At 36.8% G+C, this 26487-nt stretch overlaps 2 protein-coding genes and 1 long non-coding RNA gene across 4 annotated transcripts; 1 reads left to right on the top strand and 2 right to left on the bottom strand.

The window, feature by feature from the left end:
* Positions 1 to 375: 375 nt before the first annotated feature.
* On the bottom strand, positions 376 to 8350 carry LOC139961780 (kelch domain-containing protein 8A-like). 2 transcript variants are annotated; one of them, XM_071961273.1, is made up of 6 exons: positions 8200 to 8350; positions 5814 to 6186; positions 5335 to 5499; positions 4034 to 4249; positions 2915 to 3007; positions 376 to 2193 (listed from the first exon to the last, which is right to left on the bottom strand). In XM_071961273.1, exons 2-6 carry the CDS (start codon positions 6184 to 6186, stop codon positions 2003 to 2005), a joined length of 1038 nt encoding a protein of 345 aa, XP_071817374.1. In that variant the 5' UTR covers positions 8200 to 8350; the 3' UTR covers positions 376 to 2002. The 2 variants fall into 2 exon arrangements, with proteins under 2 accessions (XP_071817374.1, XP_071817373.1); XM_071961272.1 differs by lacking the exon at positions 8200 to 8350 and adding an exon at positions 7016 to 7054.
* On the top strand, positions 8333 to 10636 carry LOC139961781 (uncharacterized). The gene is made up of 2 exons (XR_011791014.1): positions 8333 to 8464; positions 9051 to 10636. It is a non-coding gene; the product is annotated as an uncharacterized lncRNA (long non-coding RNA).
* LOC139961779 (rab GDP dissociation inhibitor alpha-like) lies at positions 9291 to 26487 on the bottom strand. The gene is made up of 10 exons (XM_071961270.1): positions 26189 to 26487; positions 23161 to 23268; positions 22709 to 22802; positions 21907 to 22041; positions 19841 to 20036; positions 16989 to 17120; positions 15038 to 15312; positions 14309 to 14508; positions 12644 to 12830; positions 9291 to 12094 (listed from the first exon to the last, which is right to left on the bottom strand). Exons 1-9 carry the CDS (start codon positions 26231 to 26233, stop codon positions 12690 to 12692), a joined length of 1326 nt encoding a protein of 441 aa, XP_071817371.1. The 5' UTR covers positions 26234 to 26487; the 3' UTR covers positions 9291 to 12094; positions 12644 to 12689.

Raw genomic sequence — 26487 nt, 5'->3', positions numbered from 1 at the left:
TCTGTTAGTTAAAAATTAAACCTCTTACATGTGACAGTTATGGGCATAAAGGCCTCAAACTTGTCCTGTTTTGTAAGCCTCCTAAAAAACATTGACATTTTAATATGATCATTTTGGGGTAAAAAAATATTTCAACCCTACACTTCACAGACACACTTCAAAATATGCATGCGCTCGTATGAATGCTTTCCAGCCTCTGGTTCTAAGTCAGTACATAAATCGATACAATACATTGCGATTGTACCTGTAGAGTAGTATAATAGAGATAATTATTTTGTGATATACCAGTTTAAGTAGTACAAAGAGAGCCTCTTCCTTTGGAATCTGCAATCAGCCTGAATACCTTCTCTGTCTATCTAACAGCTCTTTTGTATCGGCATTATTCAACTTTTTTTGAAGAGAGGGTCGCCCTACCTCCCACTCACACTTCTTTTCATTTTAGTATTCTAAAATGAACAAATTATAAACATGGTTCATCTTAATAGTCCTCTCACAACCTTTAATGACCTCCTTTTCCACCTTTCAGATGGGTGTCCTGATTATAAAACATAACCATGTGACAATGAGTATTACATGAAGTTTTTTCTTCCCTGTCCTAGATTTGTAATAACAAGCTAAAAGCAATATCCACAATATCTACTTGGTTCAATCAATAAATATGAGTTGTATTTCAATCGATTTCAGTCAGTTTGTTACCACTTCTGTTTACAGAGATGACCTCTGGTAGCATACCGTATGTACTTTCCATGGATGACCACTGCTGGCCAATGACCAATGACTGTGTCTTTGACATTCTTTGTGCATGGTCACTGGCAGTGTGCGTGAGTACTAGCTATGGATGACCACTGGCAGTGTGTCAAGGAGTACTCACTATGGATGACCACTGTTAGTGTGTTAAGGAGTACTCTCTAAAGATGATCACTGTTAATGTGTCATGAGTACCTTTCATGGATGACCCCTGGCAGTATGTCAACGAGTACTCTCTAAGGATGACCACTGGCAGTGTGTCAAGGAGTACTCACTATGGATGACCACTGTTAGTGTGTTAAGAAGTACTCTCTAAAGATGATCACTGTTAGTGTGTCATGAGTACCTTTCATGGATGACCACTGGCAGTATGTCAAGGAGTACTCCCTAAGGATGACCAATGGCAGTGTTTCATGAGTAATCTCCATTGATGACCACTGAGAGTGTGTCAAGGAGTACTCTCTAAGGATGACAACTGTTAGTGTGTCATGAGTACTTTCTATGCATGACCACTGGCAGTATAGAGTAGAACAGTAGTATGCCATAGCACTCCTCATGGAAAACCAATGACTGTATGTCAACAGATGAACAGAACATATCATATATGACTGAAAATTGAAGATTAAGTGGAAAATATTACAATCAGTAATATATAAAATGTTCTATCAAACATTTTTTGATGAACTGAGAAAATTAAAATCACAAATATGTGAACGACAAAACCTAATCTTGTTCCCATATATATATATACTTTGACCAGTTGATCTAATATGGCAACATGATACCATCGTATCTTGTTAATGTATTAGTTAACCCTAACTATCCTATGCCTATTCTTGGTTTTAAAGAACTTGCTTTTAAAATGTCCCTTTTTTATTTTATTTACAACTACCAGACTGATCCCTACTGGCCTTAGATACAAAATTTTTTAAATAGATCACATTCAAACATAATCTACAGTATAGAACTTAACCTTGTTGTATGTAAGAGAGAAAATACACATAAAAATATTTATTTACTGCCATTTCAATCCGATGGTTTAATTTGCTACTTCATCATCTGTGTTTGTTTGTTTTTTGTGCTGAAGATAAAACAAGTCATTACCATCATCATATTTTTCATGGATCAAATAATGAAATTCAATCACAAATACATTTCATGCACGACTCAACCCATTCCCAGTGAAAGGTTCAAAGGTCACAGACTTCCAAGTTAACTGCCCTGATATTTCAATTTGTAGTAAATAACCTTATTCTCAGCTGGGACCGACCATTTCGACAGCATTGCTGAGACCACTGACTGTGAAGCCTCCAACTATCATCAACTTTCCCTGGTAGGTGTAGCTGCTACCCGAGCCCCTGGCGGTGGGAATGTCTACCTGATTCACCCATTTCTTTTCCTCTGGTTCATAAACAGCCACATCGGTGAGTGGGGTCTTCATAGAAGCTGCAAATACATGACATTGCTTGGAGTTAGTCGGTGTTAGTGCATTGCAGCGATAAATATAAAGGAACAGGGAAAAGAATTCCTCGTACTTTTGTAGCAATTTTCAAGGTTTCACCTTTCATATGCAAGACTCTGGTTTTCATTATAGAATATTGTAATTTAACAGTATTTATACAGTATTTATTTAGTTGTGCATTATCAGATAAAATTATGCCTTGAAAGGATTAAACATGTTTTCTATTTTCAAGAAGAGGCAAAAATCTTCATTCAAGTTGGAGATCATTTTCTGCAATCTGAAAATATGATTTTTGAAGTTGAAGCTAAGAGGACAAACAGCCAACATCAAAACTATTCTATAAGGATACTTACTTATACTATCAAATATGATGAGCTTTCAATTGATGATCCTTTTCAATTGCTGATTGGTTCTAGTCTTGCCTTCACATTTTAGCCACTGCTTCTTATTGTGTAATATGCTATATTTGTTATACTTTTTTACCTCTGAATACTCTTTTCATATCATGAGCAGTATACATAGTACCCTTTTATATCCTTTACCTAGTCATACGAATTGTTAACATTTTTATTTATTGTCTTAATCGTTTCATTGTTTTCGCTTGAGCTCCTGTTTTCATCCAATTTCCATTGTAAATATTCTATCCAGTGGCTGAATAAATATCTATCTATCTTTACAATTATGATTTCTAAATAGTATACTCACTTATACCACCAACAATAATGATCTTTCCATCAATCATCCCTGCCCCAAAATCAGATCGTCCTCTAGGCAAGACAGTGAGTTGATTCCATTCATCTAAAGGGGGAGCAGACATAAGAAGAAAAACTGAGCAGAAAGTACGTAATAAGAAAATACCTTACAAATAGAAATTGAATGGACTAGGTTAGCAGACATATCTGACAATGGGCTAATGAAGCGTTTCCAACTGGATGATTGGAAATAAAAGCAGAAAGGACAAAAATTAATCCAGCAAACTACCTCAACCAACTGTGGACACAAAGATTGATCTTACAGTCCACAATTAGTTTTTTGTATGTAATCAGGGACTTCAAAACTTAAAGGATGTGACTTCTGTGAAAATAAATGATACTAATACATTATATGGGTGGTAAAGTAGAAGCAAGTTCTACATGCACAATACTCATCAGTAATCATGAAATATTGCTTATAATAACGAGTATAGGTCCCAGTACAAAGTGCCCTAATAATATATACGACATTTCATCTTTATTTTTTGCAAAATGTCCAGCCAGCCTCATTGACAGGGTTTTGCAAACGGGCAGCACTTTTCCCTCCTCCACACCATCACCACCCCACTGTCCCCAGCCCCATCCATCCTCAATATGCTAGAAAATCTAACAACGACCCCTCACATTCAAACTTGGAGAAGTAGTTTACAGGTAGTCTCAAAGTACTTTCCCTTTGTGGGACATACATACTCTAGGCACACTCTAAGAGCATATTCAAGAAAGCAAACAAAAATCAGCAAATTTTTTCTAAAGCTTTTAATTCTGCATTTACTGTATAGTCAACATAAGAACTATACATACTCAAGAGGTAACGGAAATAGAAAACACCAGTGATTTTTTTTTTAATGATAGGTTCTCAGGCAATTGATATAAACTCTATGTTATATTTTTAGCTTCAATGGTACTGTCTCAGGATGTCACTTTACCAAACCTGGAACAAGTAAATACATCAGTACTTACATGTTTTGGTAATTACATTCTATAATGGACTCTCTGGATAACTCTTGGTTTCAAAATGCGATATTTGTTTTTCAGGAAGGAAGGGGCCTTGCAAAAACAAGAATCTAATCACCTTTTTCAACATCATACTCTTGGAATTCATCGTGGAATCCCTCGATGACTTTCTTCTTCAGACCGCCTAAGACGTAAAACTTGCTGTCTGTCATCACGAAAGCTGGGAAAACCCCCGCTACTGGTATATCCTTTAGTGTCGTCCAGGAAGGGCTGGGCTTGACGGATAAATCCATCATCTCTAAGCTTGCACAGGGTAACTTGCCTTGTCTACCACCTGAAAATTCAACATGTACAGGGGCATTCATTATCTAATATCGATTAAACAAAAAAATGTGTTTTACTATTAATAACGAGTCCTTTTTGTTTTCACTGCGAGCCAATGGCCATGAAAATTTGAAAACCTACAGACAGTGAATAACTGTTTGATTCTAGTTTCTGCAATTGATGCAAATAAACTGCAAAATGAGCACTCAATGATTGATGCAGAGATCCTCATGGTAGAAGCTCTTACAGTGATATCATATTATCTTTGATAACCTTTCACCTTGAATGCCTCTGTTCAGCCAGTACCCAGCAAAATCCCCAGGCTGGCAGCTTTCATGAGTAACCAGTGATGTATATTAATCATTATACAAGTTTTAATTTTAAGTTACAACCTTCAAGACAATAAGGCCATCGTATGCACCACTGGAGGGTTATGAAGGTGAAAATTTGGTTCACCAAGCAACAACATTTGAATTTCCAAGGAACCCTACTGTATACTCTCTGGTAATTGATAAATCTTCATCTGAAAACTGTTCACAAATGATTATACAAAACATGATCACACAGAGCACTGAGGGCATTAATGCAGAACTAACAACATACGGTTAAAATTTCAATACAAGCAGACTCACTACATTGCATTTTACGTCTGCTATTACAGATGCATTGTCATAACTGGTAAGAGTAATTTGTGGCAATACAGGGGTAAAAAGTTAAAAAAACAGAAAGTGTTTGGTCAATTAACTTTTCAAGAAGGCAATGACTAACCCTTCTATGCACAGCTTATATCCTAAAACCCTCATCTCCAGCAACCCAGTCATCCGGCTGTCTCTCGTTAAATTGTTCGATATTTTAATTAACATGCCTGTCTGTTATTCTCTATTTAACTCGATTTTCTATGTTTTCTTTTGTCTCAGTTTGACTTTAATGAACTATAAGCCCTATACTACAAATTCGAGGAACTCTTCATAAACTAATGAAGGTACTTTTGTACTTTATACTAAAGAACAAAAAGCACGATTTGATGTGGCTAAATATTCTTAATAATAATCAACAGGGTTTTTGTTGTATATGAAGCATTCAATTTTAACATACCTAATACATATATTTTATCACCATTTAGGTGAACACTAGCAGCATATCTTGGTGTGAGTATGTCTGGTAATTCCTTCCAGCAATTTTCTTCCAAGTCCAAGACACTACACTTTTCAGTTGGATTACTATCTCTTCTCATACCACCTACAACTAATGGTTTATTTCCTGGGGAAGGAAAAGAAAATAAAGAAAAAAGTACTACAGATGTAGTCATGTAAATGCAAAGAATACAATAATAAGAGTGGTCCAGAACTAACAGAGGATATCTGATTAACGGGATAAGTTGGTATATTAATTGTTTATATGAATTATACCATATGTGAAGTTAAAGTGAATAATGATTGACTTATTTAGAATTTGGCATCGACGATAGTAGGAAGTTCTCGCCATTTGCTGCAATATATTATTTCATTGAGATTTGAATTTAGAACAGATATTTTAATTTTGAAGGACACATAATCATATTTTCTCCAACTTACGATGAACCACAGCGGTCACTCCTTGTAGTTCCTCTCCCATATTCTTTTTATCGGTGATCCAACACTTTTTTCCAATATCATAGACTTCCACTGCATCTGTAGGATCATTTGCTCCACCAAGACCCCCTATGACGACTATCTGTTTCTCTATGGCTACGACCGCCGGAGCTGCCCTCTTGGTTGGTATATTCAGTAGCCTCATCCATTTCTTCTTTTTGGGAATGTAGCATTCAAATACATCCAGAGCATCCCCTCTGGCATCGCACCCACCGATCACGAATAGAAGTCCATCCGCTTCGATGACAGTTGAGTAAACTCTGCGAGTTGGCATGGGTGGGAGTTTTTGCCATTTGTACTTGGATCTAGCGGCCATCTTTGATAAATAACACACAGAAAGGAAAAACAAATAAGTTAGTGAAGACATGGATTGCCAATTCACAGCATATTATAAACGGGTAATTTATAAGGCAATAATGATTTGAGGATTTTAGTGACATTACTTGGAAACATAGTTTTCTCAGGCAGCTACTGTACTGGCTATGCTATAAGATTACTTGCTTTTAAGTTGCATTTTGCATTGGGTTGCTGGTTCTGGAGTTTCTCATCAAGTCATGCACTATTGAAAATCTACTTTAAAATGTATGTTCACTCAAACAAAGATTATGAGTTCATTTATTCTTTGAAATTGATACAGAGCTATGGTGATGTAGCCTATAGCATGCCTTGTCAATCCTTCACAGAATGTGGTAGGTAAGGTGATAGCTATTTACCAGATTGTCTGGCAAATTAGGATGGCCCTCTTGCTTACAAACGTTAACATCAATTTAGTATTTTGAGACTTTGAGGGATTAATTACACCCATAATATAGTGGATTATACAGTAAACTTCAATGCATTCTTTGGGTAGGTTTACTCCCGACCTTTACAAGTATAGTTCTTTCTATTTCTAGCGAAATCTGGCCAAAACATCAAATGAAATGACATAACTGAAGGACATTAGAACTAAACCACTCAGAAAGATCTTAGTCATCATTGTCATCGTCAAGAATATTAATGCTTTAACCTGGCATCATACTAACAGTTAGGAATAGGTTTAATAGTAAGGCGTACATGATCATACCTCACACAGGTCTAACTAAGGCCTTGCCTAGGCCAAAAACATGATCATGATTCCATGATCATTTTGTGTTTAGGATACTAACATTGAGGTAGGTTAGGTTTACCATTAGGCTACAGAGTACACAAAATACTGAGTAGCCGAACTACTGTAGACTAATGTTACATCCATAGGCGTAAATCCAATGATTACACCATGAAGAATTGGCACTGAGCGCAATTTGCTGAAGATGTAAGAATGGGAGTAATTCCAGAATACCCCGCAACTTTGCAGCAACAGCCTTTAAGGAGGTTACAGTAGATACGGCTGCAATATAGGGAGTCTATTACAATACAGAGAAATGCCAAAAATATATTAAGTCCAATGTATCAACTATATATCATGCTGTTGTGGTTACACTGTCTAGGCTACACTGTCTGTTCATAGATACATCTAGGCAAGTTCAATATGAGGAGAATGCCAAAAATAAAACTAAGTATATACAATGTATTATGCTGTTGTGGCTGCATCATCAGGATGGTTTGTTCATTTTTTTTCATTGCCATTTCTTTTAAGAACAACCCATTATTACATTGTTATAATTATGTCTACAGTATGAGACCTACTTGAAACTAAAATTATGCATAGGGAAGTTCAATATGAGGAGAAATTCCAAGAAGTTCAATGTTTTATATGCTGTTTTGGCCACATCATTAGGAGTGCAATTGTGCATGCACCCAATGCGGAGCCTTGTGTTGAGGGGTATTCTGCAATTAACGGTCTGCTGTATCTAGACCCCAACTACAGCACACTATCATGCATCATCCATCATAGGTCTAGCAATGCTTGCCACCTATTTTTTTTTTTTTTTGTATGAGGGTCTTTGTGTGAACGCTGTATGATTAACTACACTGAAGACATGAACATATTTCCACTCAGTGTTTACATAAAGAGCTATTATGATGGTGTTAAGAAGCTATGCAGGCTAATCTTACTTCTTAGAGCTTGATATCATTATTATAGTTACTGATCGGAAAACAGCAACACCTTTTCTTAACGTAGGCCTTTACTACTTCCTAGACTAGGCTATGGTACAGTACAGCACTAGCTACAGATATTAACAGAGATACAGTTGAGGCCTAGGTTACTGTAGTGTAGCCTAACTAAATGTAACCTAGCCTAGCCAAAGTTGGTACAGATGGAGGCCTACTTCGTTGCACTTTCCATCGCAAATTAGCGATTTGTGTTTGAAATGATATCAATTATACCTAAAGAGAAATAGAAACATACTTCACACTATATTTCAGGAAGATTTCTGACGATAGATCTATACTGTTGAGGGTTGAGCAAGGCCCAAACGCTGATTAGATCGTGCAACTGGTATATTCTACGTTTACTCCCTATTTTTATTTTTGCAGCAGAAGGATCTCACTATTGAACGCGAACTATGCACTGCAAGGAGTCAGCCTTTCTTTTACTGCATAATTCAAACGGATAAAGCGGTTTCAGAGAATGATCTATAAGCAGGCAATTCTTTTAGAAGAGAGGGGGAGAAGTAAGATGTTATGTCTCTCTTTCAGACTGGTTAAATAATATGTAAAAGTAAGTGGGCCTGACGTTTCGATCATAGCAGGCTCTTCTTCAGCCTCTGATGAAGATCCTGCTAGGATCGAAACGTCAGGTCCACTTACTTTTATGCATTCTCTTTCGTGTTTAAGCAGTTCACTAACAGGTTTTGTTTTATTTGGTTAAATAATATGTGAATAATGCCTGAGAGCCAGTCACCTGACCATACTGTGGAATGATCCCTCCAGGTCATCTTAAATTCTATGGGATGGGGGTTAAGTTGATCTAATGGAGCAATTTTTTTCAAATGGAGATTGCTTGGATGCAAATTTGTGCTAAATTTGAAACAATCGAAGCACTGTTTAGTTACTGTACATACATGCAATGGATTTATGTACTATTTTGTAAGTCCTTTTGTCAATTGGGATAAAAGCTACCATGTTTGTTCCTGGGGGAGATGTGTAAATTCCCTGGACTTAAATATGGTTGCACCCCTACCTACAAGCCATCAAAGCCACACGTTCGTCCCACAGCTATGCCTTTGTCAAATTTTCTATCCTTTTTGACTTCTACAGCATCATAACATATTTTCATTTTGTGAGAGGAAAGAAATGGAAACAACAACTACAGATTCAACCTCCTGGCAAAAAGTACACACCAATAAATCATTCATTCAACAGTGTGCTCAAGGGACAGACCTACTATTTGGATACCACCCAAAGCAACTTTCCTACGTTAATCAAAGCTAATGCAATGATTTATAATTATTTCTCTGGATAAAGTGACACCAACCTAAAATTAATGAATGACACAAATTCTGACTTTGAACTTTTTATTCGCATTCACATATTTGCAACATGAAGACTACTAACTTCGTTACACAGATTAATGATTGAAACAAAGAATAAAGGAAACCATTCATTTAATACAGAAGTCTATTTTAATCATGATTGGCAGGGTAACATTCAATTTCTTTCGCTCACAATCAGAAAGCCGATGCGCAAGATAGCTCACAAATTGCTGCACTGCCTTCAACTATAAGATCTGCCATGGATACTTTGGATGCCATTCCTCTAAGCAAACACATTTATTTTCAATAAAGAATTCTCCCCCATGTCTCAAATTCTTCTGTGTCAGGCAAAGTAGCAAGGCAATGTTATTTGCTTCATATGTTGCTTCCAAGGCTACAAGCCAGAAATAATTTTGTTAGCTATCTCTTAAAATGATAAAAGTAAAACAGTACCTGTGAGGAAGGTTACAAAGAATGTCCTTCTCTTTCGAACACAAACACATCATTTGCTCAATTGCAAGGTTCGATCCTGATTTATTTTGTGACCCCGAAAAATTTGACACTTTGCTCTGACCTGATCCAATTGTGCAGTCTCACCAGCTGCCATAATTAACATCAGATGCCCACAATAAAGGATAAGTTAAACACATTCTTAAATTGTGCATTGACACAATTCTACTAAATCCCAACATTTCGTGAGTGTTCAGACGATAAGTCTCTCTGCCAAGCAGCTCCCCCATCCCAAACCTTCCAGAACAGGTATAAGTCATCATATCTGATATTACGATCCAACGATGACTGCTTTTAAATTATCGTTGAAACATGTAGAGGTCAATTTCACCCGATAATCAGACACCAGATAAATTTAGCTTCTATGATCAAATAACTTTACATTTGAACGGAATGACTCAATATCCAGTTGCCAAGAACCACTTCCATAAACAAAAGCGGAAAATAGTTTAGTCCAGTAGTACCATAATGATAACAAATATATTGTGAAGAGCCCCAGTACACCTGTAAATTCTTGTATTATTTCAAATTTTAAGACTTAGCAACTGTTTGATCCAACACCAAGAAAGATTAATATACAAATGAAGGAAAGCATTCTTCTTGACGACTGAGGGAAAATGCACATAGCAATTGTATTGCCTGTTAGTGTACAGTTATTGACATCTCATTCATACCTGGGAGTCTACAAATTTTCAGTAAAAGTTAATGAAAAGAGGGAAGAAAAACAACTAATTGTTGATTACAGTCAGCTGCTTGATTGGTGCAGCCTTCAAATGATTCACATTCTAGGAAGCTAGAGTTTAAATGCAGTTTTCAACTTCATTTAAATTTAACAACTTCGCTCAAATTTGCATCACTGGCCCTCCCTCACTGGCAAGAAACTTTCATTAGATTTTTACTACAACATTGTATGTTGCAAAACGAGAGACTTACACGGTAATAAGATTACACATTCTACCTTTTCCACCTATCTGACCCATCAGTAGTTTCTAACAGATTTGGTTGTGGACTTGGTTGCACGTACCAATTGGATTGGACTGAGCTCCAGCTACTAAATGTATCATATCACGCACTGTCTACCACACTGAAATGATACTCGCCAATATATTTCTCAATTTTGTTTGTTTTCTTTATCCTTTAGTTTCCTCTATAATTTCAATCTCATCTTAAGACACAGACACTTGTCATCCACCCTAAGCATTTAAATTAATACAAAAGTTCTATGCTGCACACACAAGGAAAAAAGCTGTCACCAAATCAGCAGAAATAAATTGTTCCATCAGTTTTATGGAATCGGTAACTTAGGTGATCAAAATTGTCCTTTCCTATCTGTGCATTGCACCCCTATGACTGGTGATATATATATATATATATATATCAGACACAATTAAACATATAGACTTGGCATTTTAATTTGTAAAATGAAAGCAGGTGAATATTGCAAAACTGTGTTCTAGTACTTCCAGGTTCCAAGCAAGAAGATGAGAACCCCCATTCTTGGCATTTGAAAACCGAGAGACTGCTTTCATCTTGTCCTCCCATTAATTACAGCTGCATGCATATATCTAATGTTTAACGATTACACATGATAACACAGGAAGCATGTACTGAGTAAGTGATAAGAAGAAAAAAAAATTAACCTGATACACATTTGAACAGGTTCTTTTGAAGATATCCCGGGAATTACGCACCACCAAATGCTTAAGAATTCAGACTGAAATCTTAAGCAAACATCTAAATCCTACCAAACTCTATAAACAATTGGTCACTCAGCATATTTGCACTTTACACATGTTTCCTAGACAAAAAATTGAAAGAAGAAAAAAGTAGGAAAATAAGCTTTTACAACGACATACACAGCCACCCCGAAAGGGGGGCTCGTTCCTGTTCACTATTCATATGTTTACTCAATTTAATGTTTACTCGGTTTAATCAGTTAATCTGTTAAATTCAGGAGGTGATGATTAATTGGAGAACCTAATTGTATATCAATATTTGTGCTCAACATCTAATCAAATGACTGGATACGACTTTTTAAGCTTACACTCTTTTAACTTCATACTCTTATTGGTAATCCTAGAGAAGTGCCCACCAAAATACAAAGATAAATGACAATTAATAATGATAAGAACAAATGATTAATCTCCCATGCTATATTAATTAATACAGCAATTTCACAGGTCTGTGGTACTTTTTTTTGTGTTTGTATGACTAGGGAGGTGGGATCACCGTATAGGCATAAAGACAGGAACCTTTAACTAACTTGGTGACAGGCTTCTCACAGACTCATGAATAATCAATCACTCATTCAAAGCTGACCTGAAAGAAAAGAAAAGAATTATGCAGCAACATTTGCTTTGCTAACAGGTATTTCGTTTCATGGATGTTTCTTTTTTACAAAGGTAAATGAGCTACCTCAATATGAATTCACTAGAAAATCTCTTCTCTTTTTTTTTTGGGGGGGGGGGGAGAGGCATACATCTTGATAAAAAAAATTAAATCCTTTGAAAAATGTTCTTCATTGCACAATGTGACAGAGCAATGTGTGTATTTTAAGCTGAATCAACTATGATACGATAAAATGCACACAAAATACCCCGCTACTTAAGGAATAACTTAGTGTTCAACTTCTGTGCAGCCATTTTGAAGGTTCTACAGAATAAAGTACAATGGTTCCTATGTACGAGACTGCTATACATCTTTGCATCTGTGTAGCTATTTGCTCATATTGTGTAGCAGTCTGCGATGCGATACTGGATCGATGATTCCCAGACTATTGTAAACCACCTACCCCGACAAGCTACATACAGAGCAGTAGGAGTAGAGGGCAAGGAGCGTAAGAGCAACTTGGTGCACTGAGATACTTACGAGTATAGAGCTAAGAATGAAATCAGTGGTAAAGTGCTGTAACTGTTTAACCTTCCACGGAATCAACCGTCGACTTCATCTTACTGAAGTCAAAGTCCGTTCCTGTGATCCTCTTGTACATGGACACGATGTCGTCACAAGTTGTCTCAAAGTGAGTGGTTGCATCAAAGGAAGAAGAAATGAAAATCTGGGGGGAACAAGAAAGAGAACATTAGATATATCTCCAGCATAAAAAATTTAAGGGGGCAGGCTAATACTAAGTCAACGTTTGTAGCAAACTACATCAACAGAAATATGACAGAACGGGAAGTCTGAAATTTACCAATATATAGAAAGAGCTTGTGGAATGAAACACATCGACCAAAACTCCCAGCTTCAAAGCAGTTTATATCTAGAATATTTGTAGATTATATTCATTTTATTTAGATGACAGTACAGTTCCATAATTTCAATGTCAATTCACAGACTGGAGCAATAACAGCTGTTGCTTTTCTTTAAAATCAAGGATTTGGAACTGTAACAAATCCATTAAACCATTCCATTTCAGAACAACTTTATATCTGAGCAACACAAGAAGCTGTCAAGATGGGGAATTGCACAATATTTATTTTATATTTCTTCTTGGGTCTTAGGTCTTGGGCTTCATCATCCCCTTCGAGCATTGGCGTAGGAGCCTCATTTGATTTGGGGGGGCTGTAACGACTTGCCCGAAAAATATAACCAAAAATATCATATAGGCATCCATCAGTTATTACATCACCTGCCAATAACATAAAATCATTTTCCGTGTTATTACCTTTCCATATTGGTTAGAATTATTGGGGAAGTTGTTACAACAATAATGATAATAATAATAATATAAGTTTAACCATTGAAAAACACATTGCAAATTCTTCATCTTTCACTAGGTGCCAGTGGCAGAGCTAGGGGGTATTGGTCGGGGGGGGCGGGGGGAGAGAATGGTCTGTACAGTAGGGGCGCACAGGTTGGCGCGGAGCGTACAGAAATTTTTTGAGTAAAGTTACTCCCTAGATCGCCGGAAATGACCCTTTCCGGGCCTTGCTAATTTGCAGATAAACGAAGAATAAATAGGTGTCATCGCCATTTGTCAGAAAATTGCACCAACAAAATGTGACAAATGTCAATAGGTATTTGAGAGCGCAATAAAAGAGCTGAGTCAATAATCACGAATAAGTAAAAAGTGGTAAAAAGCTGAAAGGGCGCCAGCAGTCCATTTGAGTCCGTCAGGGGGGCATCCGCCCCCTTTGACTGTATGGACGCTCTGCCACTGGTAGGTGCATGCAAAATTCTCAGCATATTGCAAAAAATTTTCACCAAAAAAAATTGGAAAAAAAATGCAAATTATTATTCTTGCAGTAGGTGCCCGAAAAAATTCTCAGCATATTGCCCGAATTTTCACCAAAATATTGAAAAACACATTGCAAATTATTATTCTTTCAGTAGATGCCCAAATAATTCTCAGCATATTGCCGAATTTTCACCAAAAAAATGAAAAACACATTGCAAATTATTATTCTTCCAGTAGGTGCCCGAAAAATTCTAAGCATATTGCCCGAATTTTCACCAAAAAAAATTGGTTGGGGAGGCTGCAGCCCCCCCAGCTCCTACGCCTATGCCTTCAAAAAAACTGATAAGTTTCCGAACCTTGCTTTCAGAGCCATCATCTATAGGCTCAAAGAGAGAGCTAACGGACACAAATTTTTCTGAGATTGGTCCCAGCAGTTTCAGCCCTGGTTCTAATTCCTTCTCGGGATTATCTGTCTCTACTGTTGTTGAGACGGTGGCGATGTAAAAGCCCTTCTCGGCAACGTTATGGGAATATGACACGCATGATACATAGATATCTGTGGTAAAGCAAAAGACATTTGATGAAATTTGATGAAACTTGAGGCATTTGATGAAAATGTACCCAAATCTGAGAATGACTGCTTATTAAAACTTTACTGTATTTTAAAGCTTTTGGTATCTTTAGATGGAGAGAGATGACCACGACACAAGATCATATACAAAGTCAAGAAGAGTCTGAAGTTTCAGTCAAAATACTCTGTCGATGGTAAGCCACAACAAAAGTCTTCAAAAGGTACACCACAGTCCAATGAGTGAGAACATGTGGATAAACATATATCACAAATTTTTTGTTTGTCTTGTTCCCAACTTTAATCTTCTATCTTTCCAAAAGCTTGTTGTCTCTTGCATCACAGGTAAAGTCATTGTGAGAACTACTAGAAATTTACATTTCAGTCAATGCTGCTCTTGACTACACACATATGCAGAGATGTTTTGCAGTTTTTGTGTAGACAAAACCAAACAAAATTCAAAAAACTTCCCAAAACCGCTAACATTGATTCCACAAAATACAGATCAAACACGTACCGCAGGTGCGTCCGACTTGGTTCTGGGGAATGATGATTTGACACGACAGGCCGTCGTTCGTGTTTGGAATCGGGTGGTTTAGTATACAGATGCAACGGACAACTTTACCGACCTCCTTGACCTTGTCTGGGAAGTAGGACGGGTCTCCAATCACCACTCCACACTTGGCTGTCTCCCCTTCCGATGTCACCCCCGTCACCTGGCCGTTCTCTCCCATGGTGACACCTTCAAATGGCTTGTTGAGCATATACGTACCCCCGTAGATGGCAGAAAGTCTAAAAGTGTCAACAAAGACAAACAAACAAATGCTTTACGTAACTTTAAAATTTGAACCCCCCAAAAAGCAAGATTGCTCAGTGATCCCTTTATTTAATGCAGCACTGTAGACAAGATTTCAAATTTCAAGACTGCTGAATGCACATGATCAGCAAGGTGCTTTGCATCAATCTGGACTGGTTCATAAGGTTTTTCAAAGAGTTAAACCCTTTGTTTTCATTCAGTTATCGTTGGTAAAAACGTTATCAGACTTCGACCTCTGTCGATCACAAATGACCTCTGACTGGTGCAGATAATGATTGGATTCTGCTAGTCACTAAGAAACATCCACATACAGAGTATAAAATTGAACCACCATGTGCTATTTGAGTTGTCTTTACAAGCCAAGGTGTCACACACACATATAGTACACTTATAAACACAAACACACGGCATTGCATGCGTTACCTTTTGAAACTTCAGACCACAAAAATTACACTACAAATGAACGCCAACTCCCGCAAATTATGCTGAAATTTATTACACGCAATCCTAAATCAACATCACAAACAAGATGCACAGCTTAGCAAGGAAGCACAAAATAGGAGAATAAACCCATTGGTAAAAAGGTAAGCTTTTATAACCCTGAAATACCACAAAGAAAACTTCCTGCAGAACCTCTCTTGCAGACTCATCAACCCAGCAAAGAGTGAACTAGGAAGAGTCAGTAAACAAATCTTGGACAGAATCAACAAGGGACATCAGACTAAAGATCTCTGTCAACCAATGGCAGAGCAACGCAAAGGGTGATCAACTAGGTAAGCTATATTCCAGACAAAAAGAGGAACAGGTTCATGCTCTTTGATGTAGTAGACTACTATCACTGAGGATCTGCTGCAACTGTCAATCACTCGGGAGGGGGGGGGGTGTTTACATCCACGTCCATACAATTGTGACACTCCCTTTGTGATATATCTTATCACTTGTGTTCTCTGTCCTGATATACAATACATTGGCCAAACCTCCACTCCTTTTGTCTTCGACTTAATAATCACAAAAGCACAATCAGACTCAACAAAACCAGTTTTCCAGTGGATGAACATTTTAATCTTCTACAACACAATATCGACTGTCTTAAGTTTGCCATAATCCTGGGTAATTTGTCTGACCATAATAAAAGAAACTTGAAGGAAGTTGATCCTTAAAGTAACGTTGATCCTTAACGAGTTGATTCTTAAAGAGTTGAGAGTTGATCCTTAAAGAGTTGATCCTTAAAGTAACGTTCACACTGTCATGGTCTCAATAGGGATATGGCTTTTCTTTCCAGGTTCAAGCACTTTGAGCAGTCTGGGGCTTACGGTAGACTTACGGTAGATTTCAATCACTCTTTTTACACCTGATGAAGGACCAGGGTGTCTGAAAATTTGTGTAGCGTGTAGTTATATCTATTCTAAATACTATGTTGCATTTAAAGACATTACATGTAGTCCTTATCTTTTCTACTATTATTTCTATCCAACACGGGAACATTTCATCATGCATTATATATATATACATATATATATATCCTACAGTCCTAACATATCGTTTCCACTCTAAAGAAAACCAGCAAACAAATCGATTGATAAGGTCAAATTCCAATCGCATATCTTTAATACTGAATCATAATCAGGTACCCAGTCAGCAGATGACTCACCTGGCAAATCCTTGTGGTAGCTCTCCCAGGCCATACAGAGGGTAGAGGTAAGGAGATTTACCGTAGCGTTCCAGTGACTGAGTGTACAATTGGATCCTACGGATAGTTTCAATACATGATTTTTCCAAATAACTGTAAGAGATAAAAGAGTAGGATTTATCATCTATGCAAGTAACGAAACTGTTGGAGTTGATATGTTTTGTACCAAAATTGAACACAAAGCAAACAACAGTTATAATGTCCCAAATACTAATTTTCAAATAAATGTCTTTGTTTCCTCAAAACAAGCAGCCAATTTTCAACAAGTTAAGATAACTTAGGTTTGTCATAACATGAATATATAGAACATTCATAAGTATTTAGCACAACTCTTGTTAAAATTGGAAACTTAGCCTTCCAATTCAAGGCTAAAACATGAGGGCAATATAGAAAACATTTTCCAAACAATGTGCATGTCTCAGGCTCTCAAAATCCAGGCCATTTATTGGCTAAATGTTAGTTAATTTCACTGTTTGGCAACAGAAGAAAAAGACAATAGAGTGCAGAGTGCAAGAGTTGCAATTTCCATCTCTCTGTAGTGGCCAAAGTATTTCTGCAACCAAAATATATACATATACCACCAAACACAAAAGTTGGAGGTATGTAAATGGTATAACATCATCTTCCAGGATGGTTTCTGAAGGAAAACTTTAGGCAGAATTTTAGCCTTGCTAAATTGTCAAAGAAGGAAGAAAAAAATTGAGTACTGATGTTTCTATCTATCTAGTTTTCAACATAATTCACCCATTTGAAAAAACTTATTTTCTGTAAAGCTCCTTTAATGCTTAGTTGATGACATCAGCACCTCAGTAAGGGGTCAAAGTGTGTACTTTAATATTTTTTTTACAATCTGTAATAGCTCAACCAAAACACATTCTAGCAACTTCATATAACGATGGAGGACCATTGGATAACAATCATCACCCATCTGTCCTTGATCAATTTGCAATGCATTGTAAAGGAGTCCTTTGAGGCCATAACAATTGTACATTTTCCCACAGAGCTTTTGTGATTTATCTGGGAACTGACCTAATGCTCTCCTTATAATAGGTACATTTCTTTTTAACTTAAAAGGTGTTCTAAAAATACCAAACAATACCTCTGGGGAGTATTTAACAACTTCTTCATTTTATACTAAAAACACTCATCTTAAATACTGTTAATTAGCTGGACAAACAACAAACCTGAGATCAAAATCAGCAGTTCTTATTAATTTTCTCATTTTATTAAAATGTATTAATTTAATGCCTTTTTTTTAACTTGAGTTATTTACTTCATTAGTGGTCAGTGTTAACATGTCTCACAACTTATTTGCGACTCTTGATAGCGTGATCTGCAGTGATGCACAATGCCACTCTTTGATACTAAACTTTCGGTTTCATACTCACTGTTAAATTTAAGTGCTTTCAAAGTATTTCAAATATTAATCCTCACATGCGGGAGCATTAGAATTGGATTTCCATAAAAGGACATAACTCCTCTGCAAACTTCATTATTAATTTATTAAGTGAAGGCTGACGAAAGCATTTTCCGACACACAACACCGTCGCCATGGACAGTTATTTTGATATGGGGACGTAATTACAATAGACACGGAACCAACTTTCATTAATAGTCTCGTTAACAGAGATTAACTGTCGTGAAAAACTTGCAGTAACAGCCCAGAAAATATATCTTTCCGCTTTCGGGGAGACATCACAGATTTAATATTCTATCACAGTCTGAAGACTCGATGAAGTCTAAATATGACATCACCAAGCCACATGTGCTTTTATGTTATACGCTCTTACAATAGCAGACTCCCAGCTCCTCTTCAACAAAATAATGTATTTTTTAAAGGTTGTAAATGGAGAAATAAAGGTTTTTAAAGGTCCAAAATGGAGTTTATTTGTAATATACTCACCATCTTTGCCCATTTTTACATCATCTGTGGCCCTCATTTAAAATACCCGACTTACATTAACTGTTGTTTGTGAGTCTGTTTAGTATCACTGCATGAATCATGCCTAGCTGTCCACAAAACTTGATGGCCAATGGTTAGCCTGACTGAATACAATACATTTACTCTAAGTCTTTAAAATATTTTTTTTTAACTTAAAATAAAAAGATAGGTTTTTAAAGGTTTTAAAGAGTATTTTTTTAAAGTTAAAGAGCTGTTTTTTAAATAAACGGTTTTGTAACGGTTTAAAGGTTTCGCTGCGAGGTCTGCAAATAGTCGTATAATGGAGATGGGTCGTGGAAATACTGAAATTAAAATATTGAACTTTTTAAAACATGACCTAATGATGGCATTGGGTTCAGTGCCAACACTGTCGACATTGTAACTCGAAAATATGAAAAGAAAAGCAAAGAGAAAGTAAAAGGTTTGAGATCCTAGTGACACTATGACATCAGAGACTTATAACATGACAGCTCTCCTGGCTAGACCTTTAAACCAGGATATCTCCCAAATGGAACAAGGTTTATTCTTAGCTGTAGGGGAAAGTCGTTCTTCACACCGAACTCTGTCGTAGATGATGACTAGGTCTGTCTTTCCTTTAACCAGAGAGCCTACAGGCTAGGTGAATCCTTGCAACATTTTACATGATTAAGTTTCGCCTGTTACTGACATCAAGGGATCATCTAGGCTATCCTAGCACTACAGCACAAACGTCATTCACGTTTTACAGTACTTTTGAAAGTTTGTGGGATAACAAGGTTTTCATACTTTTGATGTGTTTTTACCTGCAAATGACCTTTGACATCTATAGGAAAACAATAGGGTATTTGCATTCATGACAATTGATTGTTTTCAATTCCGTCTGTTCACCTACCTGTCTTCTCTGTACAGAGCTAGCGCATGACCAGTAAAGTCCTGGGTTGTCTTATCCAGATTGTGCATGTCGAAGAGTTCCTTCATGGTTGTTTTCTCAGTCACACCCTTGTGGGTTTTGGGATCGTCTGGGTTGTAACCGTAACAGAACTTAAAAAAATTTGCACATCTCCTCTTCTCAAATATACCCATCAAAGCTGAAGAAGATAGCATAATACCAATGTATTACTTACACACGTACTGTGTACTGCACTTCATTCAAACCTCAATGAGAAATATTTCAAAATGTGTAATACTGCACCTACTGTGGAATGTAAAATAACATTATCAAATATCCAATATTATCCAATAACGCAACCCTCACTGTTTTAGGTCTTTCCAGCTTTTACATTGCTAAAACTATGTCACTGTAAAGTCAAAAGGACTGTAAAGTGACGAAAAAGAAACATCACTTTGTGGTACCAAACTTCACCTTCAATGAATACTCAGTTTGTTCAATTTTTTTTGCATGTCACCATGAAAAACTTGTGACCACTTATAGATCTACCAATTTTACATGACACCAAGCAGAGAGTTATTCCAAAGCTGCAAACGTATACTTCCAATGTTTAACAACATTCTGAACTTTGAGGCCATAACAAATTCATTAAGCAAATATTTGTGTCACAAATTGTCCCTTTATGAACTTAGTCATCAGTGGACTCAACTTTTTCTTCCAAGCACAAAAACATTTCCATGTAAGATTTTACAAGTAATTGAATGCCTTGTAAGAATGCATTAAGTCCTGACTCCTGTCTTTAGTCTACTATACTAGTGTATGGCAGTTAATTTTATACACAATAATTGGCATGATTTTCATACCCAACATAAACTTAGTATTACTGCATATTTTCAGCAAATATTATTAGGCTACTCTCACAAGCCTGTGTGTACAATAAATGATGCAGTATTTTTACTAGGGTTTTTAAAAGTTGCATCCACGGGATGCAACATCTTATAAATGTTTACGTCCACTCAAAGAAAAAATGGACAAAAAAAGTCCTCCACGAAAACATGCACTTTAAAATACCTCTACAGGAATGCACAATACTAATGACCCCTGACAACACATTGGCTTGTGTGCAACAGAAGCCTATAGTGATAGGTCTTTAATGTGCACAAAAAAAAAACATGTGCATGAAAATGTTATGAGCTAGAAAATATGCTGTGGATGTCAGGAACCAATGTAAAGTAAAATGAGTACCTAGAGAGAAAATGCAAGAATAAATATACCCACTTTTAACTGATTTAACTGAGGCCCTTCGATGGTGTAGAAAATATAACTTATAGCACTTCTTGTCGAAATATGTGTCAGCAAGGCCTAACATTATGATATCTGAGTGCACACATGATAGCCAATAGCACAAACTTAGCTATCTCTACATAGGGGACAGTAACATTAAAAGTAGTTGCATTTAAACAACATAATTTATGTTCATTGAGCAACAAAGATGCAAGAACGTTTCCAGACAATGGGTAAGGGACTCCTATCCAATCAAATCACAGGAAATTGGAATGCATCATTCACTATTTTCAGCATGTACATCTCTGTAATGGAACTGCTTACTCTGTACCTTGCCGTTGAATTTTATGATTGATTTATTTTCAAACAAATTCAATCATCTGTACAAAGGATTGGAAGAAACTTTGGTTCATTTGAAAAGAAGTTGTTTTTTGCAAAAAGAAAGAAAGATATTCATTCAAAGAAGTGTTTGTTTTGTTTTGCATAGGCCTAGCTGTGAATGTGTGTACTTGGGGTTTGTTTTCTCCCAAAAACAGTTTTGTCTGCCGGACGAAAACAAGTTTGAAGGTTTTGCATCTCTGGCTAAAAGATTACATCCCAGATGCAGAATCCTGCATTCCTTACAATGCTGGTGGTACCGGATTAATTATTCACTGATATCAGAAGAACTAATTTTAGAGGGTACTTTATGCCCAACGAAGACAGAATGGTGAACCACTTCCTTGTAAACACACACACAGAAAAGAAATTCTTCAAGGTTAAAGAAACAAATTTCTTCCACTCACATGAAGACAGAGCTTCCTTGTCGGTGCTAGGGACCTTGTAGACTTTGCCACCTTTGAAGACGAAACTTCCTTCTACACTTTTGAATTCTAAATATCTGGTAACTTCACTGTGGATGAGTAGCTTCACAAGCTGGCCTGTCAGTAGGTTAGAGAAGAAACATTAAATATCGCTGTTGATTATCTTACTAATGTTACTATGTTTGGTGGGGCAGAAATTAGTGGCTTACACATATTTGAACAGACGTGAGAAGATATATATATATGGCAGGAGAGTGTAAAACAGGTTTCTACATTTGTTACAGACATGGAAGAATGCACTCACCCGTTTCATTTTACATTGATCTTTTTCTCATTATTTGGACGAAAAATTCATTGACACAGCAATAGGTGAACAATTATGTGACAAACAAGAATGGCTACCAAAAAGCCAAAGGCTTCGTTATTCCTTGCCACATTTTTTCCTCAAATGAAAAGTTTTAATTATATTGCCGCACACATTTAGTCTTGACGATAGCTGACAGCAAGGTTCTTGCATCCAATGTAGATCTACATACCAAGTATGAAGTTTTTCCAAGGTTGAGTTTTGGAGCTGACAAATCATTTTCTTTCAGACATTGGCCTTTATTGAGTGCAAACGATCTATCGGCCTAAAACAACTGTTGACCACCACATAAAACAATTAGCTTTCTTTCTAAGGTAGGTTGTACATATCAAGTATGTTTATCAAGCTGAAATATGCAAGGTAGAATCTCCTCATACAATACTAAAAAGTATTCAACTTGAAAGGCATATTTCTACTTGCCATTGGCCATCAAAAACTTTGGAATAAGATCCACATTCCAATCCTTCTCAGATTTCGATGCAAAGCTGGGATCCTGCTTAAAATGTTTGTAGAGCTGAAAATAAAATAAAAAAAAAAAAGAACATGTGAACAAAATTAATAATAGGTAGCAAGGAAACCGTTTTTCACAATTATTTATAAAATTATAGTTACAATGAAACTTTGTCAGGCAGTAAACACAGTCTGAGCAAGACATTAGGACTTGTTATTCAGGGTTACCTTTCATGTTAAATGTTGTACAACCAAATTGCAGGAACTACTTGTTTCCAGAAATGCTTAATTGATAATAAAGTCAGTGAAAAAATGTATATTTGTGGGATTAGGTGAACTTTCCAGTAGAGGCATTCTGTTCAAAATACAAACAAAAGGAGAGAACAAAGAAGTAACTGATAGGATTGAGATGGCATAAATACCTCAGCTAAAGGGGTCATCGAAGTACTTTCACCACCATAATAAGAGTTGCGGTCCATGTGCAATACCTTCTTGCCAGCAACCGACAACAGACCACTTAGAACACATTCCTTGCCAGAAAGAAAGAAGAGAGTAAAGAAGTGTTAGCAAATAGCTTATCTACTACAAAAAGCCTGTGTAGGTAAATATGTAAAAATTAGATGGGCCTGACCTTTCGATCCTAGCAGGATCTTCTTCAAACGCTAAATGAAAAACAAACTAAGAACACATTTAGAGACAGAGATGGACAGACAGTTAAATCGGACAAAGAAAGAAAGCAATCATACATATAAAACACAGTTGAGCAAAACCAGGGTAACAAAACTGCATTTTTGCTTACTTTGCATACCATGTATTTCAGAGTTGGTCAATTGCATGGTAGACCTTAGGCAATAATCTCCAAGATTATAGTCTACTTTTGAACCATAGAGGTTACAAAATCATTAAAAAGTCGTCTGTAGGTAGTCATAAAAAAATCTTCAAAATAACAAGCTTTCTTTTACTCCATATAGGTCTAATAATTTTGTCCGTTCCATTAAGGCTTAAGTAAAGGTAGAGATTAAACTTGCCAACAAAACAAAACAAAATTGACAAATTTCAATTGCAGCATCTATCAGTGAAGCAACTTATGTATAACAAGGCAGGATTGTTACGAACGCAGGATTCTGCGTCCGGGACGCAATGTTTTGGCCAGGGACGCAAAATCTTCAAATTGCGTGCGTCCAGCGGACGCAGACTTTTTTTTGAGAAACAAACCCCAAGTATACACTCACAACTAGGTCAACGGAAAACGTAACAAAACTGTCAAAACACATTTTGGAACGGAACATTATTTCTTTTCAAAAACCACAACTTCTAACAAGAAGCAAAAGTTCCCCTACTCCAACTGATCATTGAACTTGTTTGAAAATAAATATATCATAACAATCAACCGCAAGGTACAGGGTTAACAACGCCCCATTACGGAGATTTTCATGCTAAAAATAGACAATGATGGTATCCCCAAATTCCTGTGATTTGATTGGTTATAAGTCCCCATCCATTGTCTGTGAAAATTCTTGCACCTGTGGTGCTCAGTGAACACGGAGTATGTTGTTTAAAAACAATTACTTGCAACTTACTTTCCCCTGTATAGAGATAGTGAAGTGTTTTGCGGTACAGGCTATCATGTGTGTGCACTCCAATATCTTAACGTTCGGCCTTGTCACATACAGTACGTATACCTTTTGACAACGAAGAGGCTTCGTAATATTTTAATCATTGTTTTGATCAGAAAATGTTAATGAGTGGAGACATTCTATGAATTTTGTGGGAAGCTAACATCTCTGATCCTGAACAGGATATTTCAGCTCACAGTATGTTTCTTCTCACTGTATTAAATTAGTTGCTAATGTGAAATGTGCATTCTTACCATCAGTAGTTTCTGTTGCAAACATTTTTCGCGGTCCAGTTAAGTGCAGTGCTTCAGTAAATGCTATTTTGGCGCAACATTCGTGTGTAAACTACCGTACTTAAGAACATTGTACTGATTTTTTTTAAATCTACATTGCCTACAAAACTATTCACATAGACCTACTGTAATTTTTGTAAAGATGATTGCATGCAAAGAGCCAGGATAAATGTTGGATCAGATTTGAAGGATTGCACATGTGTAATTGAAAATGAAGCTCTAACAAGCATGTACATGCAGTAGTACAGTGAACTGGAATTTAGCGAAAGATGTGCACAATGTAGGTACTGGGATTTTTGAAGATTTGTTTTTTGGAATCGCTGCAAGGTCAAAGCATGGATCTAGTACTAAGGAGTTAGCGAGTAGGGCAGTAGAGGGACGGATGAAGGGGGGGGCTGGGGGTGAAAATGGGTTGAAACGGCAGGGTGATTGAAAGGAGCGAAGTTAAGGCACTGAGCATTTCTGCCCTATATCGTGTATAACTTTCACAAAGTATAGGCTCTGATACTACACTAGTATTAGTAACAGTAGGTCATACAATAAACGTAATTGGTTTTCGATTGGGACGCAAGCTTTTTTTACGGGACGCACTTTTTCTGGGGCTTGCGTCCATGGGACGCAAACTTTCTTTCACTAATAACATTACTGAACAAGGTATACAAATTTATAGACTGGTTAAGGTGGGAAGTAGCACAAAAGAGTTTCCCCCTCACAATCATTAGGTCTCTGTTGAAATCCTCATCAGGAACAAACTATCCTGATCTATTCCAATCGCTACTTGGCAGTGTTGTTCAGGGGAGTCATTAGTGGATCTTTGTATTGCTGGTTGTGAACTGGGGTTGATTCTCTTGTTTCATTGGTTTGGAAACAACTATGTCCACCATTGCTACACTGCAGTGATGATAAACGGAGTACCTTCATCTCCCTCGGTGCTTGAGAAAGTGTTCAGATGCTGAGGTACACTCTCATCCATCAGATGGGAATGTTAAGAAGGCCTAGCTGTCCCAAGAGCATGAATGGATGCCACAATTACAAACTGACCTTGCTACTATCTGTACCATCTCTCTAACCCTTGGGATAAACAATACTAAACTAACAGGTTGCCTTAATTGGTGTACTGTTATTAAATCTGTTTTTGACGAAACATCTGTGAGACAGCCTAGGCCTACCTCATTCTAATGTTAAAGCCTTGAATAGCATTTCATTTCAATAGGGCATGATAAATAAAACAGGAAATGTATATTTACCCGAAATTTGAATGCTTCGTTAGACGGACTATTTGGCCGTGTAATGTTCTTGCCTTTCTCTTATACAAAATACTAAAACTTAGACTAGGTGAACATTGTGTACTGTTAGCAATATACATTCAGAGCGAGGGTGGGCAATAGGGTACCTCGACCTAGGCTATGTTAGGCTAATAAATGTACACAGAGATTACACAGGTTACATCACTGTACACCAGTCTTATTAACGTCACTAGCTTACAGGCTAACTCCATCTGTCCTTCAAACCACCACAATATAAATATAAATATAAATTACCTTGAGGCCCGTCCCAAGTACAATAACATCGTATTCTTCATTCATGATTTCAGTCAAGAATCTTTCCAAAACTCTTCGGAAAAATCAGGTAATTCTGGTCAGCCTTTGGAGGAAGAGTCACCAGGTGTCAAAGTGATCAAGCTGAACGCAAACGCATCCAAGAGTAATAGTGAACAGCACTAATTAAAATAGTCCAAATATGTTTTACCATAGATTATGAACTTTTGAGCTAAAAGAGAATTTGGATGAAAATAGAATGTGAATAAGTATCACAAACAATTACAACAGAAGCAAAGTCT

This window comes from Apostichopus japonicus, chromosome 20 (genome assembly GCF_037975245.1).
Source record: "Apostichopus japonicus isolate 1M-3 chromosome 20, ASM3797524v1, whole genome shotgun sequence".
NCBI classification, from domain to species: Eukaryota; Metazoa; Echinodermata; class Holothuroidea; order Aspidochirotida; family Stichopodidae; genus Apostichopus; species Apostichopus japonicus.
This window is presented reverse-complemented; position numbering and strand designations above follow the sequence as displayed.

Bases quoted from the DNA above. Each gene is read 5' to 3' on its own strand.
- LOC139961780 (XM_071961272.1), bottom strand. From the start codon at position 7,039: ATGGTAAACCTAACCTACCTCAAT. The intron at 5,500-5,813 runs GTAAGTTGGAGA...TTCCTTCCCCAG, and splicing joins AGTGACCGCTGTGGTTCATC to GAAATAAACCATTAGTTGTA. The intron at 4,250-5,334 runs GTATGTTAAAAT...TTGAATTTTCAG, and splicing joins TGATAAAATATATGTATTAG to GTGGTAGACAAGGCAAGTTA.
- LOC139961779 (XM_071961270.1), bottom strand. From the start codon at position 26,233: ATGAATGAAGAATACGATGTTATTGTACTTGGGACGGGCCTCAAG. The intron at 23,269-26,188 runs GTAATTTATATT...CTTTCTGGCAAG, and splicing joins TACTTGGGACGGGCCTCAAG to GAATGTGTTCTAAGTGGTCT. The intron at 22,803-23,160 runs GTATTTATGCCA...TTTTATTTTCAG, and splicing joins CGATGACCCCTTTAGCTGAG to CTCTACAAACATTTTAAGCA.